General features: G+C 39.5%; 1 protein-coding gene across 1 annotated transcript in view; it reads left to right on the plus strand.

The window, feature by feature from the left end:
- The window catches only part of UBE3C (ubiquitin protein ligase E3C), a 71,522-nt gene extending 60,274 nt beyond the window's left edge, over positions 1 to 11,248 (plus strand). Inside the window, exons 20-23 of the mRNA XM_058830816.1 lie at positions 2,926 to 3,114; positions 3,212 to 3,278; positions 4,140 to 4,270; positions 7,751 to 11,248. Of these exons, the coding sequence (XP_058686799.1) occupies positions 2,926 to 3,114; positions 3,212 to 3,278; positions 4,140 to 4,270; positions 7,751 to 7,921 (558 nt within the window). The 3' untranslated portion in view covers positions 7,922 to 11,248. The remainder of the gene's footprint in view (positions 1 to 2,925; positions 3,115 to 3,211; positions 3,279 to 4,139; positions 4,271 to 7,750) is intronic.
- The last annotated feature ends 7,843 nt before the right edge of the window (positions 11,249 to 19,091 follow it).

Consider the following 19,091-nt stretch of genomic DNA (forward strand, 5'->3'; position numbering starts at 1 on the left):
AAAAACCTTTGTCCTGTTTTCTAAAAATAGGAGTCAGAAAGAATGTGACATCTTTTTTTACTTTGTTTTGCTGGAATAACTTTATGGGGAGAGAACAGCTTTTTTTTAATAGAATGAATACAGGTTTCCTGAAATCCCTAGGACACTGTGGAGACAGTGCTTTTACAATGCAAATGTAAATTAATCTGTGTCCTTATTCCTGTTTGCTGGCCTGCAGGGAAGTTGTGACATTTTACTTCACCTAGTGCTGGGATGAATCTTAAAATACAGAAGTTTTCTAGAATGCCCTGCCATTAGTTCCCTTTGGCTGTTTTAGGAAGGAGGTCAGTTCAAGCATCTTTTAGTGTAAATACTGAGCTCAGAGAAACTGTTTTATGTACATGGAGTGATATCTCCTAGTATTGCTGGTGACCATATTCTTAAGAGATGCTTGATGAGTTAGGTGATACAAATATACTTTAATGCATTTTAATGTGGCTTAATTCAGTGTGTCCATACCTCAGAGAGAGGGATTGTATTAAATGGTGTCAAAAACCCAAGGGATTCTGCAGTTCTGAAAAACAAGTAGAGAAGGTTTGTAAGAGGGCAGATAGTGAAGGATTAGTAATATTGAAGTCACAACGCTGATCTGTTCATGTGGAACACCACTGGTTGCTCTGATCTTGTAAAGCTAAAGAGGACAAGAATTTAAGAAATAAGAGCTTTCTGGTCTTGTTAGGCTTTGTAAAAGGTATTTTATAAGAGAAAGTTAGAAAAACTGTCTTTAGTTCTGTGTAAAAGTCTCTGGGAAGATTAATGAAGTTGCTGCCCATAAGTAATACATCATGGATATATTTGAGGAGGAAGGAAAGAGCTGATTAAGCTCTTCAACACTGAAATAAGGACAATGGGTATGAACAAACTTTACCCAATTACCATTGGATTTGAAATGAAAATTAGAATGTTTCTTATAATAATTGGATTAATCTGATGATTAACTTTCCAGTGTCAGTAGTAAAATTACTACAGTGGGATGAACACAGAGAGCTCAGCAGTGCAGGGGCCCCTTCCCATCAGCTGTTCCCACTATGTTATGGAACATGTCCCACATTTCTATTAATATTCCATGTGGACTTTACCAGTAAAAATACCCTCACCCTCAGGCCAGCCGGTGGCCCCAGGCACTGGCTGAACCCTCTGGAAAGGGTCCCTGGCTGTGTCCCATGCCAGGCTCTGCCATGGGTGGATCCCAGAGAGAACCCTCCTGGGTCTTGTGTTCTTGTTGAAGGGAGCAAGATAATGTGTACAGGGTGTGAAATGGTGTCACCTACACTGACACCTTCCTTTTGCTTAATTCTTGCAGGAGTAGGGTTTAAGCATAATCAGTACCTGCATACAGACATAGTGGATTATTGATGAGTTTTTTTACTGTAGGCTCTAACAAAAGCCAGAAGCTTGCAGCTGAAGGATTAAAGTGGGAAGTAAGACATATTTTTAACACCTATTGTAATTCAGGTTGCGGTAGCTTATCAGAGAAAGTGGTAGATACTCCATCACAGGATTGCATGTCTCTAAAAATGTGCTCTAACTCATCTGTGGATTTATGGAGTTAAATCCAGGAATCTCTAGACAGAATCCTCTGACCTGTGTTAGCTGGGAGGTCAGAATTCAGAGATCATAATGGTTTCTTTTGCCTTAAAGACCTATGAATCAAGAAAAAATCTGAATGCTCAAAAGCACTATGAATTTTTAATCATACCATTTTGTACTTTTTGCTTAGTAAAAGAACAGCTCGCATTATTAGATTATTAGTGTGTTAGAAGAAAAGCTATTCATGTGTTTAATTCTCTGTGCTCTAAAGATGTCACCATTACCACATACTGAAGTGCACAGCTGGTTTAAGTGAAGAAATTGCTGACTGACAGAGTGTATAAAAAAAAGAAACAGTTTTTGGAAGAGTTCTGAAGGTGACAGTATCTCAGCTTTTCAGTTTTTTTAATTCTTCTCTTAAGTAGTCTAATAATACCTTCCAATTGGGCTGCTGCTTAACAAAATTAACCTTATGTAGTAAAGAATAGAATGTGTGAAGGCCTATAGTGTTCTAATAAGAGCTATTTTTGAACCTGGTTTATATCTTAATGCAATTACAGTATCATTAGTTTGGGGGTTTTTCTTTTAAAATTCTGCCATACTGAGGTACCATGGTGTGCTTGAAGTAAAAAAGTTGAGCTTTACAGTAGAAAAACAGCACTTAGTACATTCAATTAAAGTAATAAAACCAACCAAACAAATCAAGCCTAAGTATCTACAACAGTACATTTTTCACAGGATGAATTGTGAATGCTGAGCATTCTGCAAATCAGGCTTGTGTCAGACTTCATATTTTGACTCAGGGGACATTGCTTTTACCAAAAAGTGACCCTGCAGAATTCACCAGCAGCAGTTAGGGAAGAACCCAGCCAGTCAAGCACAGCTTCCCTAATCTATCTGCAAGGAGAGAGTTCTTTTGTGAGCTCTGTGGTATTACAGGCTACTCTCCCTTCCAAGGCACTTAGTGAAGCTGGGGGAGGCTTGCCAAGGAGGGTATTTTCACCTCAGTTCTTGTCTGACTCGCATTGGTGAATTTGGTGTTAGAGACAGCTCCTATGAAAGAGCTCTGCCTGTGCTTAATCTGCTTTCTGGTGATAAACCGTGGGGCTGTGTGATGGAGCTGCACTGGCAGCTGGAGGTCTGGATGCACAGAATGTGCTCTTACACATAACCAGAAAAATCACCTACCTTTTAACTCCTCGTAATCTTCTGTCTTCCTTTGAGGTGAATATTCCTGAGTGTATTCTAGTCAACTTCAAATGGATACATCACTTACTAGAACGTTTTGCAGCCCCATTTCACGGTTAGAGCACAGAAGTGCAGTTTGCCAGGTGATGAGAATGGCTGTGTTTGTAGGTGGTTGAGCTGAAGCCAGGTGGAAAGGACATTCCCGTCACCAGCGCCAACCGGATCGCGTACATCCATCTGGTGGCAGACTACAGGCTGAACAAACAGATCCGGCAGCACTGCCTGGCTTTCCGTCAGGGGCTGGCCAACGTGGTCAACCTCGAGTGGCTTCGAATGTTTGATCAGCAGGAAATACAGGTACTTCTGCTTACAGCTGCACAAAACAATTGCTCTAAACAGAGATAATTGCTGATTTCTGCCTCTAACATAATGGTCTAATTTCCTTTGCTGTTAGGTTTTGACTTCTGGTGCACAAGTTCCTATTAGTTTGGATGATCTTAAATCTTTCACAAACTATTCAGGTAAGCATATTTTGCTTAAGTAAAAAAATCTGTTATGGCTGACTTGGGAATAACTGAACTTGCTTTTTATCCTGCCTTTTAAGAAAAAGTTGCAAGGTCATTCGTGTTACCTTTGGCCAAATTTGGTGGATGTGCCTGAATTTCAGAAAATTGGTTAAAATTAGAACGCAGTTTTATAAATGGTGGGAAATTAAGATTTTTATTAAGTTCTGCAGTTTATTTCATTCACATGCTCAACTGCAAGTTTATAGCCAGATAATTCAAGGGTGTTTCTTTTCTAAATTAAAGTTAGTCACTGACAGATTGTTCTGAAAATAAGTCTGCAAATGACTTTGGAATAGTAGTTCCTACTACCCCATTTAGATATTTACCATTTCTCAGATAGTCTGAAAAGAGAGATCGTATATTTTCCTTGTGAGAAATGCAAGGTATCTTCCTTCATTTGTCCCCTGCATTTATCCTGAATATAATCAAAAAGTAGCTGCCAAATCATCAGGTCACCTCTGGGCTTACCTCAGGATAAGCAGGTTCATTCAGTAACATCCTGGGTCTTGCACACTCTTAGAGTGAAAGGCAATAATCTGAAGTTACTGTCTAAATGCTAAACTAACAAAAAATTAATTTAAAGTAGGATTCAGTGAAGAAAACTGCATTTAAGAAGCTGAGGGGTATAGTAGCCATAGGTAAGCAATGAAACTGAAATTGCAATGATGACAGATCTGTAGGTATTGGAAGTTAGCAATACAAGTCTGCTGGTTACATTATTTTCCCCAAACCTTCAAGATGGATGCTAGATTTTCTGAAGAATTTATATCTTACATAAAACTATTCTAGCTGTAAATCATTTAAATCTCATTGTAGGTGGCTACACCGCAGACCATCCTGTAATTAAAATATTTTGGAGGGTTGTAGAAAGCTTCACTGATGAAGAGAAACGCAAACTACTCAAATTTGTAACGAGCTGCTCTCGACCTCCCCTTCTGGGGTTTAAGGTATGTCCTCTGACTTCCTGGCAAGCTTTTAGAAATGCTGCAGATGTTGGTACAAGTTTTACTTGTCTAGGAATCTACAGTCTGGGAATACTTGTCCGTGACTACAGAAACAGCTTCAATGTTTGCATTTGCATGTATAAGAAGTACAGTTTTAAAATATGTAATGAAGTGTTCTGTTGCTTTCTATTTTAACTGTGAAATTTGGTAAGCCTGCAGATCACTGATTAGAGCAGTTGCTGTGTGTGATGGAAGGTCCTTGCTGCCATTTCATGTTGTGCAGAGGCAGAGTTGCTACCAGTTTCAAGCAGCAAGTTAAGTTACGCCTAGTGCCTCCTAAGTCACACAAAAGAGAATTTAGGGTATAAAGGCAGTTACAAAATTATATTTTCTTAAATTAACTACTTGAAGCAGGACATGTACTTTCTTTTCTTCTAATTCTTGTTTATCTGCTTATAGCTCACAGCTCATTACACTTAGCAGCAAAATATTTAGCTGCAGTCTCCAGATTGCTATTTACAAGGATGCTTAAGTATGAAGAAAAATCTGCTGTACTGCTGATAAAACTAAAGAGAGGCCAAGGCAAGGTGAAGACATTTTGAAACTAAATTCTGGGGTTGTTCTACCCATAAATTACAGTGGACTGCAAAATTTTGGCTAAAAACCAGCCATCACATCATTTCCTCTAAAATGTGGGAACATTCAGTGCTGTGTGGTGCTGTTACCATGTGGATGGGCAACATCCTCCATCTTCAGTATCTGTAATCTATAGCTCAGCTACACTTCTTTTATAGACATGTAGGATTGGAACTGGCACTTTCAGTTGGTAATTGGTCTGACTGTTCCATGTGTCAACTTCAGGATTAAATGAGTCATGTCTTAGACTCACCAAAAAATGCTAACCAGATCCCCTTTAACAGTAAAGAGTGTCCATATATCTAGATATGGAGACAACGGAATATGGCTGTTGAATCACATGAATCCTGGTATTTGTTGATTGATCTATGTGATTTCTTATTAAAAGTCTGCAGGCTTTTCTCCTAATTCCCCCCCCCCCCCCCCCAAGTCCATGCAAATATCACTGTACAGTACTGTAGCAATGAATAGGATTTTACAGGACAGCAGGAAAAGTGACTGGAAAACTCCAGCATGAGACCAAGATAGAACAGTGCACATCAGTCACATGAGGGAGAATTGGGAAACAGCTGGGGAAACCAAGTAAGCAGAAGTTCCCATTTGTTGTCATCCTCTTTAATTACAAAGGGAGAGGAAGAAATGCAGATGTAGGTACTCAGCTTTGAGGTAGCCGGTGTGACATTTGAAGAGATGGAGGAAGTGAATCAAAAGTCTAAAAATATTAGGGCTGACAGTGACACACTCGAAAGAAGCTAAATGTGGAAAGCTGCAGTTTGTGTGTTCACTTGGGATATGGGCCACAAACTGCCTGTAACATACATGGCTAGGAAAAAATGAAAGCAAATTAGTCACCCAATTTTCAGCATGAAAGCAGAAGTTAAAAGGTGAGTTCACTGTACAAGGGGCTTGCATGCTCAGCCACACGCAGCAGTGTTGGCAGAGAAAAGGAGCTGAAAGGGCGTTAGAGCTGCTCCGCTGAGCAGGGACCTCAGCAGTACCACAGGGTGGCTGCAGCAGGACCTGTTGCTCTATTAGGAATGGTGAGAAGAACGACACAGACTCTCTCAGGACTCAATCAGGAGAATTTCTCTTAGTTTATTGCTTCAGATCATTTTTATAGATACAATACGTGGAAAGTACAGAAAAGAAACTCTTATTGGTTAGTAAACTAGCACATCACCATCATTGGTCAGTGTGGCACACCACCCCTCGACCTTCTCTTGCCAGAAAACAAGGAACAGACAAACAGCACCTGCAAGGCTGTTTTCTGTCTCTGAGGATTGTTTTAATTCCTCCCCATGAATTCTCAGGCCACTTTCTCAGGCAAGACTGAGAAAGCTATGTGGCCTGCAGTTTCACATGCTCTCTGTTTCAGAGTTAGCATCCATACAGGACCTGTTAACAGGGATTCTCCAAACCAGGGGCTTGCCAGGAAGTGTCTGCCAGAAAAGGCAGTGGGTGACTGGTATTGTCATCAGGAGTGTCTTGGTAGCCCGTGACAGTGCATTGTTCAGAGCTTTCAAGGTGCAGAGTGTGAAGCCACAGAGTGCTGAGTATTACCAGCCAAGTATGCATGAGAATGTGTTTATATTGATGGGAGATGTGAACACAAACCATCTTCAAAAATTGTTTGCACTTTGTGCGTGTGCTGAATTTTTCTAGGAGAAACACAATTTCTGGTTCTCACTCTGAAATTTTTTGTTTATGCATTATACTGTGGGACCAGCATGTTTTCTTCAAGTTATTGCATGATGATTTAAGATTAGGAAATATCTTGACAGTATCTTATAGATAACATAGTCTAGCTTTGCATCATTTAAAAATTTTAAACTTTGATTGCCAGAGTCAGGTACAGAATAACATTTACTAAAGCTAATTAAAGTTTAATAAGTTTAATAAATGTGATTGTTACAGACAAAAAAAAAAAATCATTAAATAGTGGTTGAAAATTGTTAAGTTCCAATCAGGTCACATAATAAATTGATTATACTTTTCCCTTCCAAACTATTGCAGTTTCCCGCTGTACAGTATTTAATTATGCAACAAATGGTGCCCTTGGCGTGACATTTCAATTTAGAACTCCATTTTCCCATTTTTAAAGCTAGAGTAGGGGAATTCAATTAGCATTTTGAAAGGAACACTAAAAATGCAACATTTTAGCTATGAAATACTTTTAAGGCCTCCATTTGAACAATAATTTAGCTTAGAATCTCATTGACCTTTTGCCTTTGGAGCTGGAATTTTTTTCCAGTTTCTAAAATCAAACTTTTTTACCTTAGGCAAGCATTTGATAAAATGAATACTGTCTTGCCAGCCAAAGCAGTGCTTTGGAGGTAACAAATAAATATATTTTTCACTAAACTACTTCTTGGAAGAAGATAAATGGGTATTACTAAAACAATTAAATATTACATACAAAATGTCTTTAAAGTGTGTTCTTCAGATCCGTAGTTAACATATCAGAAAAATAATCACAGGGTTTGACAAGTTTATATCATTACAGACTCAATATGCACATTGATTATGCTTTTGTAGCATTGTAAATTCGTACCACAGACTGTATGAACAATAACAAGTCCTTGTATTTTCCTTAGAATCACATAAATTGCTTTGTGTATTCCAAATTAGTGGATCTTGTTGGGAGGAGGCAGAGGGAGTCACTGCACAATTCAAGAGTGGTTTTGGTGCTAGGAGGAATGAAAGAAATGCCATTTGAATGTCATTGTGACAGGTTTTCATCTAGTGATTTTCTTCATGGAAATGTGTGCCAGCTACTGAAGGGTAGGTTTTGGCTGGTATACCTTTCTTTGATATGTGATTGTTTTTTGTTTTGGTTGCATCTTCCAGGAGTTATATCCTGCATTTTGCATTCACAATGGAGGATCTGATTTAGACAGGCTGCCTACTGCCAGTACCTGCATGAACTTGCTGAAGCTTCCCGAGTTTTATGATGAGAACCTGATGCGAAGCAAGCTCCTCTATGCCATTGAATGTGCTGCTGGATTTGAACTCAGCTGAGTCCAACTGATGCTTATTTGGATGATCTGCAGAAGAATGAACCAGTGCCTACTCTATAAGCAGCACCCATACCCAAGCAGTTTTAAGGGATTCTATCTACATTTCTGCAGTTCTTGTGTCTTACCAAATGCCCTCAAATAGGTTTCATTTCTAGACACGGTTTCTTAGTTAGCTTCCATTACTGAATATTGCATTGACACTGCTTTATGACTCAAAACAATGAATGCTGTGTGCAGCGTGGCTGATTTCTGTGTTTATGTGAAGAAAGAGCACATTTAAAGAGCAGTGACATCTCAGTGAAATTAACCAAAGATGAAGCTTTGGCTTTGTGCTGTTCAAACATAAATAATTTTGCAAACTGGCAATAAAGTTGTGTACTGTGCGGTGCATTGGGATGAGACAGGGCTAACATTCTGTAATTAATCTTTTAGAAAGAAGGCAAGCAGATGTTTGCAGATATGCCAGAACTGAGAGGATGAAAATGCTCATTACTGACAACCTAACACATTAACTTACATTGTAGAGTTGTTTACAAATCTTAGAGAGATGGGCAATCACCAACCCCATGAAGTTCAACCAGGGCAAGTGCTGAATTCTGCACCTGGGACAGGGCAGCCCTGGCTGTGTGGACGGACTGGGGAATGACAACCTGTAGAGCAGCTCCACGGAAAGGAATCTGGAGGGTCCTGGTTGATGGCAAGTTGATGAGCCCTGGCATCCAGAAGGGCCAGGCGTGTCCTGGGGGCATCAGGGACATCATTGCTGGTCAGGCAAGGGAGGGGATTGTCCCGCTCTACTCTGGGCTGGGGCAGCCTCACCTTGAGTCCTGGGGGCAGTTTTGGGTGCCACTGGGTAAAGACATTGAGCCATTAGAGAGCATCCAGAAGAGGCCACAAGGATGGTGAAGGGCCTGGAGGGGAAGCCATGTGAGGAGTGGCTGGGGGCACTTGGTCTGTTCAGCCTGGAGGAGACTGAGGGGAGACCTCAGTGCAGTTACAACTCCTCGTGAGGGGGAGAGGAGAGACAGGCGCTGATCTCTGCTCTTTGGTCAGCAGGGTTGAGACCTGAGGAAACAGGATGGAACTGGATTGGGGAAGATTCAGGTTGGGTATCACAAAATGGTTTCTCACCCAGAGAGTGGTTGGGCTCTGGAACAGGTTCCCCAGGTCAGTGGTCACAGCCTCAAGTCTGCCAGAGTTCAAGAAGCATTTGAAGAATGTTCTCAGACACTTGTGATTCTTGGGGTGTCCTGTGCAGGGCCAGGAGTTGGACTGGATGATCCTGATTGACCCCTTCCAGCTCAGCATAGTCCATGATTCTATGATAGTTGCAGAATTGATTTTGTTTCACACTACCTTCCCTCAAGATGGTAGGCACTGAGATAGATAAAATTGGTGTAATATTCCATTTGTGCTTTCTGAAACACTTTGAAGAAAATGGATTTGCATTATTTTAAGTTCAATCTTTGCTGCATCATTATCACTTGGATACTGTTCTGAATGGATGTGACTTTCCAGGTTTTTTCTGTCCTGCTTCTGTCTTTTGTGCCTGTACAGGTTTGTTGATTGGTTGGTTGGTTTTAAATGAATCAGTCTCCTATTGCATACACAGTACATACAGAAACCACCACTTTGGAAAAATATACATGTAATAATTATTAAAGTTATTTGAACCAAAGTTATCAGGCTTTATCTTTTATATTTGAAGCCTGTGGTGTTCACATTCCTTTTCTCTGTCATTTCTTTCCATCCTAAATGCCATATCTGTGCTGTAGACACTAATGAAATTAACTTTTTTTTGTGATTAAACAGCTTTTATATACATTTCCCTGCAGTATTTCTGCTGAGAAAAGTAAGTGGGAATATGCTGCTTAATATAATTTGATATCTGGGGAAAAAATTGCTCTTGTATGGAAGGAGCTGATCCTCTAGTAGTAGGCACATCGTAGGGTTTCATATGCAAACTCTAGTCTAGAGTTTAAAAAAGGAATTATAGTTCAGACTGTAAGATTCATCAGTCCATCCCTCTGAACTTTACTTTTATATTTTAAATTATCAGAAAATACAATCAAATTTGTATTCATCTCTTATGCAAAAAAATACTTTGCTGTTACTGGAAACTCTGCTGGATTTCCTATTTAATAAGCAGTTACCAGCAATATCCTTTTAAATGTGGGGAAACTGAGTGGTTTTAAGATGTTTACTAGTAACCATATAAAAATGTATAATTTCCTAATTTGGGTAATAAACGAAGTGTTAAAATACTATTTGTAGTCTTGATGTACAGAAATAAAATGATTGGTTTTCTTTTTGGTTTTGCTTTAGGCTTTTTATTTATGTTAAATGTTACATACTCAACCTATTCTTTATCCCAAATTCTTTTCTTGTATATTTTTCTACATAAATTATGAAACTTGTAAAGAAGTTGAAAAAGAGATCAGTAATAGTGAAACTGCCTCCTCCTAATTGCAAAACCTGAACACTTCTTTTAGATAGCATTATTTATTTTAGAACCTAATGCTTTAAATATTTTGAAATTATTTTTCAATTCCATTATTTTGCTACATTGGGTAGTGTTGTATTTGTATTTTGTAAAATTAAATTAAATTTTTCTATTAAATATTTGTATTTTGAAGATTGTGTTGGAGTCATGCCAAGTACTGGTGACTGGTAACGTCCACTTTGTACTTTAGAAAAGGAGCCAGTGCCCACTATTGCTGTCTGTGGCCAGGGAAGCAGCGGGTGCCACAGAGAGGGTAGGCTGGGGGAAGTGTGACTTGCACAGAGCTGTAATTGCAGGCATCACAGAGCTGCAGAAACCTTCAGGAGAGAACTTGAGTTTGCTCAAAGTACTCTGATGTTTTATTTCTTCCATCTGCAGCGCTCGGTGATGTTTGTGTATCCTGTACATGAAGTGTGTCACTGGCACAGGCAGGGCATCAGAGCAGCTGTAGCCCAAATTTCACTGTGCACAGGCTGGAGGTCGGTGCAGCTTCACCACCTTCAGAATCCAGGCTGGAGTGAGAGGAGAATGGGGCTTCCCTTTGGCAACCAGTGCTTCCAGCTCTGCCAGCTGTGTTCAGAGAGGCAGGATTAAGCACGAGTACCTGCTCAATGGTATTTCAAGGCACAGGAGATAAAGGTGTGAGAGGTAACAGTCATGTCCTGAGAAGCGGCGGGTTGAAAAGATCTCTCGTAGCACTTACATAGCAAGAATTGTTTCTATATGAAGCTGGATTTTCTGGATTTTAAAAGAAAAGCAAACTGTCCCCCAGTGGTGTCGCTCCCAGAGTTTAGGTAGGCAGAGGCAGGAGCACTCTGCATGCAAGCAACCTGAAATATTGTTGTAGATTTTATCATCAGAATTATAGCAGTAATAGTTATGAGTTTGGGGTTAGTTTCTGTACAAGATAACCCTTCCTTAAAGTAAGTTTCTGTACTACAGTGTTTCTTCCTCCTAGTTCAGTATTTGCTTTTTGAAAAAGCAAGCGATTTCTGATTGGTTCTTGTTTTCAAGTAAGTTTGGGTTTGTAATTTTGTAACCTGTTCTACAAACATTTTTGTCAAGGTCTGTATGATGGAAGAGTTCACAAATTTTTCATCTCTACAAAGATCAAAGGCGTTAAAAGTGGAATAAAGAAATAAAGTTAGCACTTGGTCTCTTTATTTCAATGAGAGTTGCATGGGGGTTCAGTCCTATTAGGTGGATAAAAGAAAATAAAGCACAGCAAACCAAACCAGGAGTTTACTTAATCTCTGTTGTCTTCCGTCATGGTCTTGAAAGCCAGACTTGTATAAGTGTCACAAAACCAATTTCTAGGGAACATTTATATATCTTCAAAAGAGGAAAGATTTTCCTCCAGTTTAATGCATAAACACTGAGCTAACAAAGTTTGATTTGAATAAGAAGGATATCTTCAGGTATTTTTTGGGGGAGGTGCTCCATAAAAATAATAAAAAATGGGCTTCCTGATACTATTAGAAGCAATGTTGACTTTTTTTTTTTTTTTTTTTTCATCACTTGAATAATAGAGCACAAATGTCCTCATTTTATTCTATAAAGGGGTTTGGAATTCAGAGAAAACACTTTAAATGCAGTGAGTTCATACATTTCAATTTTGACCAAAACCTGCCAGTTAAATACCAGTGAGCACATATTCTTACCACCACTGAAAAATAGTTCTGCACAAAAGAAGGGGAAAAAGAGCAATGTTCATTGGACCTGTAATATTTGCTCATATACATTAATCTGTGTTAATAATGGTTTGTGATGTAAATGCTTGTTACTTTTTTTTCCATCATGCTTTTGCCTATCACTGAAGGAGAGAAGAAATTAACTTGTTCTGTAAAACTGATTAGGATATCTATATTTTTATTGACTTCTGCTTTTGTGAATAAAATAATTTGAGTTTTCTTGAAACTCTTCAGAAACACTCTTTCATTTTTGCAGTAAATTGGGAATTCTCTTGTTGAAAACTCATAGTACTAAACAGGTTCTAAAAGATTCTGGTATTACCTGCTTGTTGGTCTTGAAGTTAGTCGTTGGGACTGGCCACCCATGGCAGTGATGGAGTCACCATTCACAGAGGGATTTAAAATTCCTGGAGGTGTGTCACTGAGGGATTTGCTTCAGTGGTGGGATTGGCAGTGCTGGGTTAATGGCTGGACTCAATCATCACTGAGGTTTTTTCCAGCCCAAACACTCCTGTAGTTCTGCTGCTTCAGGATGGTTATACCTTCAGCTTTTGAGCTGTGATTTCCCACTCTGCCAGGGAAGCTGCAGCTCTGAGGTTTACCTTTGTTTCAGGGTGTCTTTCAAAGAATGCACTTGCTCTGCTTTTTAAAGACTTCTTCAGAATCTTTGGAAAGAATAAAACTCTATGAATAGAAGTCTGAGAAGCTGTAATTCATAGTGAAGGATGCCACTCTGTCAGCAAACACAAAAATTTCTCTTTCAGCTGCTTCTGGAATTCTGGCACATGTGGGCCCCTTTGAAGGTGCAATTTAGTTTTTCTCTGCTTTGATAATTAGATTTACCTGCTTCTCTTTGCCTATTTATTATTTTCTTTGCTAAATACAGTTTTAGTTCTACTTTAATATTTATAAAGTTAGTATTGTGCGTATTTATTTTTGAATGCTTAGAAATCAATATATAAGCTTCAGTTTACCTGCTACTAAAAATGTGGTAAACACAAAACTACAGAAAACTCCCCTGGTAGGGCATTTCCTAATTTGTAACATTAATAAAAACACAAATGTTCATGTATCTGACCTGTTTTTCAGTGTGTATCTGGTAGTCTGGGAAGGACATTCAATTTCTCTTGTGTGTAGAGAGACAAAACAAGGCAAAAAGTGATCATGAAGTTAAACAAGTTGAATCCATTACAGAGAACACAGAATGGGTGAAGTTGGGAGGAAAGTCTGGAGATCACCCACCCTCAACTCCCTGCTCAAAGCAGGGTCACCTACAGCAGGTTGTGCAAGATCTTCACCTGTGGAGTTCTGAATGTCTTCTTGGATGGAGAATCCACAGTTTCTCTGGGCAACCTGTTTCCAGTGTTAATTAACTTCATAAAACCTTTTTAATCCGATTTAAACATTTCTTGTATTCCAGTTTGTGCCCGTTGCCTCTTGTCCTGTGGGGCATCTGGTACGGAATCTGAGCCTTCTGCAGGGTGAACAACATCAGCTCTCTCAGCCTCATATGACACAGCATCCAAAACCTTAATCATTTTTCTCTCTGCCCTGCTTGTTAGTGAAGCCAGCAGCATCTTCAAAATAACTTTTGTGGACTTTGATGTCTTTGATGGGGTCTGAGTTAAGTGACAGTAAATCTCTTCCTTGTCACATTTCTGTGGTTGTTAATCAGTGGCACTTACCAGGTAGGGTTGGATTCAAGATTTTGTGGCTTTGCTTTTTCAATTTCCAGTGCTGCTTTGACTTTCCAAGGATTTTGCAAATCTCTTACCAATGCAAAATAGCAGACTTGGTAAAAACTGAGCTCTGAATTATTTTCACAATTTTTTTATAGATAGGATGCTAAACTTTGATATAAAAACCATAGGACTAATGTTAAATCACCTAAATATGTATTTGTTTTTGTCACCAACAGTATCAAACACCCAAGTCCAAGCTTTTTTTCAAACTCCTGTATTTTGACTGTCTTCTGAAGGTGGAGTAGCCCAGAATTCAGCAAAACACATCAGACAGTCAAACAGGAGAAACATGGGAATTCTAAATGGCAAAAAATGGGACAAAAAGGCAGGCACAGATGTCCTGCAGCTTGATTTCACACTGTCAAGGGATTAGCTCTTGTGTGATGCTTAAGTCATTGCTACATTTATTGCCAGAATAGGTGCTCTCCAGTCTGGGACTAAGCTTCCCTGTCCACAGCTCTGCAGAATCATACGTTCTATTTGCAAAGTTGGTTCATGTATTTATAGGAGCAGCATGCTCAAATTTCCTACTATATTTAACATCATTCTTTTCTGCATTCCCAGAGCAGCTGTTTGTTCATTCTGTGTAACATTTAACTGAAAAGGAGTTTTACATTATTTCTGTTTTATTCTTTGTTGATAGTTACACATAGTTCTTGATTGCTGAAGAAAGAAACAGGCATTCACCAGATGGTGTTATTTCAGATCCTCCTGCTACTGCTGCTTGCCCAAATGTTAGACCTGGGAAAAGCGTCTCTCCTCAGTTGCTATGTAGTTTTGCTGTATGTTGTCAAACAAACCTTCTGAAGGAATTGTTTCCTCCTAGCCCTTGTATCTTTACTTAAGAATAATTATTTTCATTACAGCTCTATTTTTCTTTTTTCCCCTCTTCACTTTCAGACAAACAGCAGCAGAGCTCAACGTTCTGCAGAGATATTTTAGGTATAATTATCTGGTAGATCTATCTGGCCATTGATGAAAAATTACATAGAATTAACTAATATTTGGCATTGCTGCATGGACAAAAAAAGCATATCCCTGATCAAGTTAATGAACATAAATGCTGATCAAGCTGTCTTTGCAAAGAATAAGCACTTGGCATAAGCTGTGAGATCGTCTGACTGCCCCAAATAGTTCCTGGGTTGTGTGCAGATCCCAAATAATCAGCAGAATACATCTGATATTTCAGGAGGAATTAGCGAAAACATCAACTATGCTGAAGTGGTTTAACCACTTTGAAATGCATCCACTTAGCTCAGGCTTCTGCACACAGAGGAGCCCAGATAAACTTGCAGTCTCTAGATTACCTAATACACACTGTACTGATGAAAGCTGAAGTTGTGCTCGGCAGGAAAACACTGGAGAATGCAAGTGAAAATGGGTTATTTTGTGCTTTGAATGCTTCTACTGAAAGTTTTAAACTCTAGGTGTATTGCCTGTATTTCAAGTCTAATTGTTTCTGATAAGCTATCAGCAAAAATTTAATGCTTATATTTAATTAAGTGGCACTTTCCAGAATTAGTTTGCCAGCAGTACTATAATTAGATGACGTGAGAATACTTTGATACATATGCTCATATTCTTTGTTAACACCAAAAATAGAATCTGTAAATCTGTAAATAGAAAAACTGGATGCATTAAGCAGCAGGGCAGAGCAGCAGGCTGGGAAGGCTACAGCCATTACCACCTCAGAAGGACTAATATTAATGTCTCTCTAATGCAGCATTTTTAAGTGTTTCTTGTGTTCTGATGGGCTTTATATAATTGACCTCCATAAATCATAAAAGATGGTTTAAAAAAGAATCTGGGAACTATGTGAATTGCTAATACCTCCTGGAATGCTGCCACATTATTTCCATCATTAGGTTATAGCTACCAGTTAGACCTGAATTCATCTCACTTAACTTCAGGCATCTGTGAGGTGGCTGTCGAGGTGCCTGGGGAGAAAAGGCAGCCCCGGGACAGAGCTCTGGCAGGCTGTTCCTTCTTTATTGAAACACATCTCCAAAGAGGGTGGAATGAACTGTGCCCTGGAAGTGCCCTCTCCTCCTCTCTCTCTTCACAGTCAATGGACTCAAACTGGATGTTTGAGACAGCTGAAGTTAGGTGAAATGACAGACCTCTCCCTCTTGTTCCCAGAGGAGAGTTGAAAATTCTTAAACAATTAAGATTCTTTGATAGCAGCATTTATTCTGACTCAATGATTCAGCACTTGGATATCAGCCTGGATCTCTGATACCAGCTTTAACAGACCCACCAGACCTTCTTTTGTTATTGGAATGTTGATGCTCTGCCAGCAACATCAGATTTAATGCCCCTTAACACAGTGCTCCAGGCTTCTGCTACAAGCAGCAAGCCATAAAAACATAGGACACTTCATACTTTTGCAAATACCTTTGAAGGTTTTCTGAATCTGTAAGTTTTTCAGTTTTATTAGTCCTATAAATAGATCTAATTAAAAATGTTCATGAGCCAGTTATGTAATCCTTTTGGATTTCACTAAAACTTTCGATACTGTCTCTCCCAGGACCCTTCTGGACAAAATGTCCAGCACACAGCTGGACAAACATACCATGGGGTGGGCGACCAGCTGGCTCATGGTCAGCACAAAGGGTTACAGTGGATGGGGTTACACCAGACTGGGGTCCTGTCACTAGTGGGGTTCCACAGGGCCCCAGCCTCAGCCCTGTGCTCAACATCCTCATAAATGACTTGGATGCAGGACTGGAAGGGACACTGAGTATGTTTGCCAAGGACACTAACGTGGGAGGAGTTGCTGACTCCCTTGAGGGAAGAGAGGCCCTGCAGAGACCCAGACAAATCAGGGGGCTCGCCAATCACCAACCATGTGAAGTTCAACCAGGGCAAGTGCTGGATTCTGCATGGGACAGGGCAATCCTGAATGTATGTGCTTCAGTATCCCCTGCAGTACCTCTTCTGGTGGGCTTAGCCACCTGCTACTTTAATTGAAATCACCTGCTTTTCCCTGTAACAGAGAACAAAAAATTAAATATCATGTGCACAACATAAGCAAACCTCTAAAAAGTAAATAATTCATGTTATTGTTCAGTGTTAGAGATAATCTGAGCTATCAAAGATCCTAAGTTAAAAAAAAAAAATAGGTGCCCTAATAAATGATATTTGTAATTGGTGGCTCTGTAAACTGCCCGTTATGCAAACTCTTGGGAAATGTCTTCATATCTTCTTCAAAGACAAGCATAAACTAATATATATATATATATTATAATTACACAGTCCTCTGTTTTCATCTATAACTTCATTAGGAAACATTTATTTGCATTCTTAGTATTTTGCTGTAGAAAATGCCAAACTGCCCTGCCCTCAGCTATGAGCAGGCACTTTACCTTCTCATACCTTCCTTTCTCCAAATGCAAAATTGGTCTCTAAGCCTTCTCAAATATTATTCCTATATCTGAAGGATACTAAAGCAGGCTATGCTGTCTAGAGTCAGAACAGTGTCAGAAAATCTCCAGGCAGATTAATGTAATGGTAACAATTGTGTTAAAGGAGCCATGGTCCTGATTGCATTGATGCAGGCAGTGTTTTGATTCCAACCCTCTAGATCTACATAGAATCGTGCTTCTTTGCCATGTTCTGTTTGCTTGGATAAACAGAAAGTTTTATGGTTGGCATCCATCATACCTTAACTGTAAATATAAAGTCTGCTCTTTAAATTATTAAACCAAAGAGACTGCCTTGTGCAACTTCAGTCTTGCTTACTGCAGCTCAGGTTTTAGGACTCTTCACAGTTTTTTCTCCCCTGTAATCAGTTATGAAAGGTTGGGGAAAAACCTTTCTTTCCACATCAAGAAATGTTTAAAGGATTAAATCAAAATTTTATATGGTCTCCTCCCACACTACACAGTACTGACCTGCCTTTGCATTTACCAGGCTGTGAAGCCTCTGAGGTCTGAACCTCACCCATTAGGAACAGCCAGTCTAACCTACTAATCCTTTGAGTTTTTTTTCTTTCCTAGTGGATCAACAACTTGGACTTCACAGCTTCTTGCTGATGAGAAACTAATAATGGAGTGAAGCATCTCTTTGCTCTGATTTTGAAGAATTGTTTCCACAACCAAAACTTTGCATCAATAATCAACAATATTTCTTTTGAAGCTTGCATTTCCCCAAAGCACCAAGCCTATACTTAGGGTTGTCCTACTACTTGTCCTTCTGATTTGTTTTAGGTTTTCCTCTGCCTTATTTCAAGCTGGCTTTTGTCTTTTTGAACTGACCCCACTCCCACACAAACCCTTCCTAAATAATGAGTAGCCTTTTAATTGACTTTATTTGGGAAGCATACATTTTAGACATGGAAACTCTCTAACTTCACTTTGGTGATCTAGAAATTAATGCCTCCACTTTTTAAATAAGGGGCAAGAAATATAATTTTACAGCAATTTAAAGCATGATAAAGTCCATATTTTAAAAACAGAATAATAACTTTGCTGCCCTATAGTTTGTTCTCAGCCATGGCACTCAGAAAAGCACATACTTGAATATAACACAAAGGATACCCTAATGCATTCACCCAGTGCAGGGCTCTGTCCAGGTGCTACATGTGGGGAGAGGAATCTGACCTCAAAGGAATTGTATGCCAGAGTTACAATTTTTGAGACTACAAATTAAATACACATGGGGGAAAATATTTTGTCATCTCACCTCTAGCCACCGATCTCACCTATTCAAAGAGTGTTTCTTAAAATTATTTGTCGTTTTTTCACCTTTTCCTACAGCACCACACCCAAGCATCACTTTTTGCATTTTTCTTCACAGAACCTAGACCGGGTCGGGTCAGAAGGGATCACAGTGGGTCATCTGCTCAAGCAGGGTCATCCCAGAGCACGTGGCACACGATCGCATCCAGATGGTTCTGGAATATCTCCACAGCTCCTCTGGGCAATCTCTTCCAGTGCATGGTCACCTGCACAGTAAAGTTCTTTCTTATGTTCTGGTGGAACTTATGTGCCTCAGCTTCCCCTCATTGCCTCGTGTCTGTTGCTGGGCACCACCGAGCAGAGCCTGGTACATCCTATTGGCACCCCCAGTTTTTGACAGTAAAGACACAAAAGAGGAAGAAATTTTGTCATCTCACTTCTACCAGCTAAACTCACCTATTCAAAGAATGTTTTTCAACATTATTCTTTTTCCTTCTCCTTTCCCCTGAGCTGCACACCTGGGCAGCTGCTTCACAAAATCACCTTGTCAGGTTGG

This window comes from Poecile atricapillus, chromosome 2, assembly GCF_030490865.1.
Source record: "Poecile atricapillus isolate bPoeAtr1 chromosome 2, bPoeAtr1.hap1, whole genome shotgun sequence".
Lineage (NCBI taxonomy): Eukaryota > Metazoa > Chordata > Aves > Passeriformes > Paridae > Poecile > Poecile atricapillus.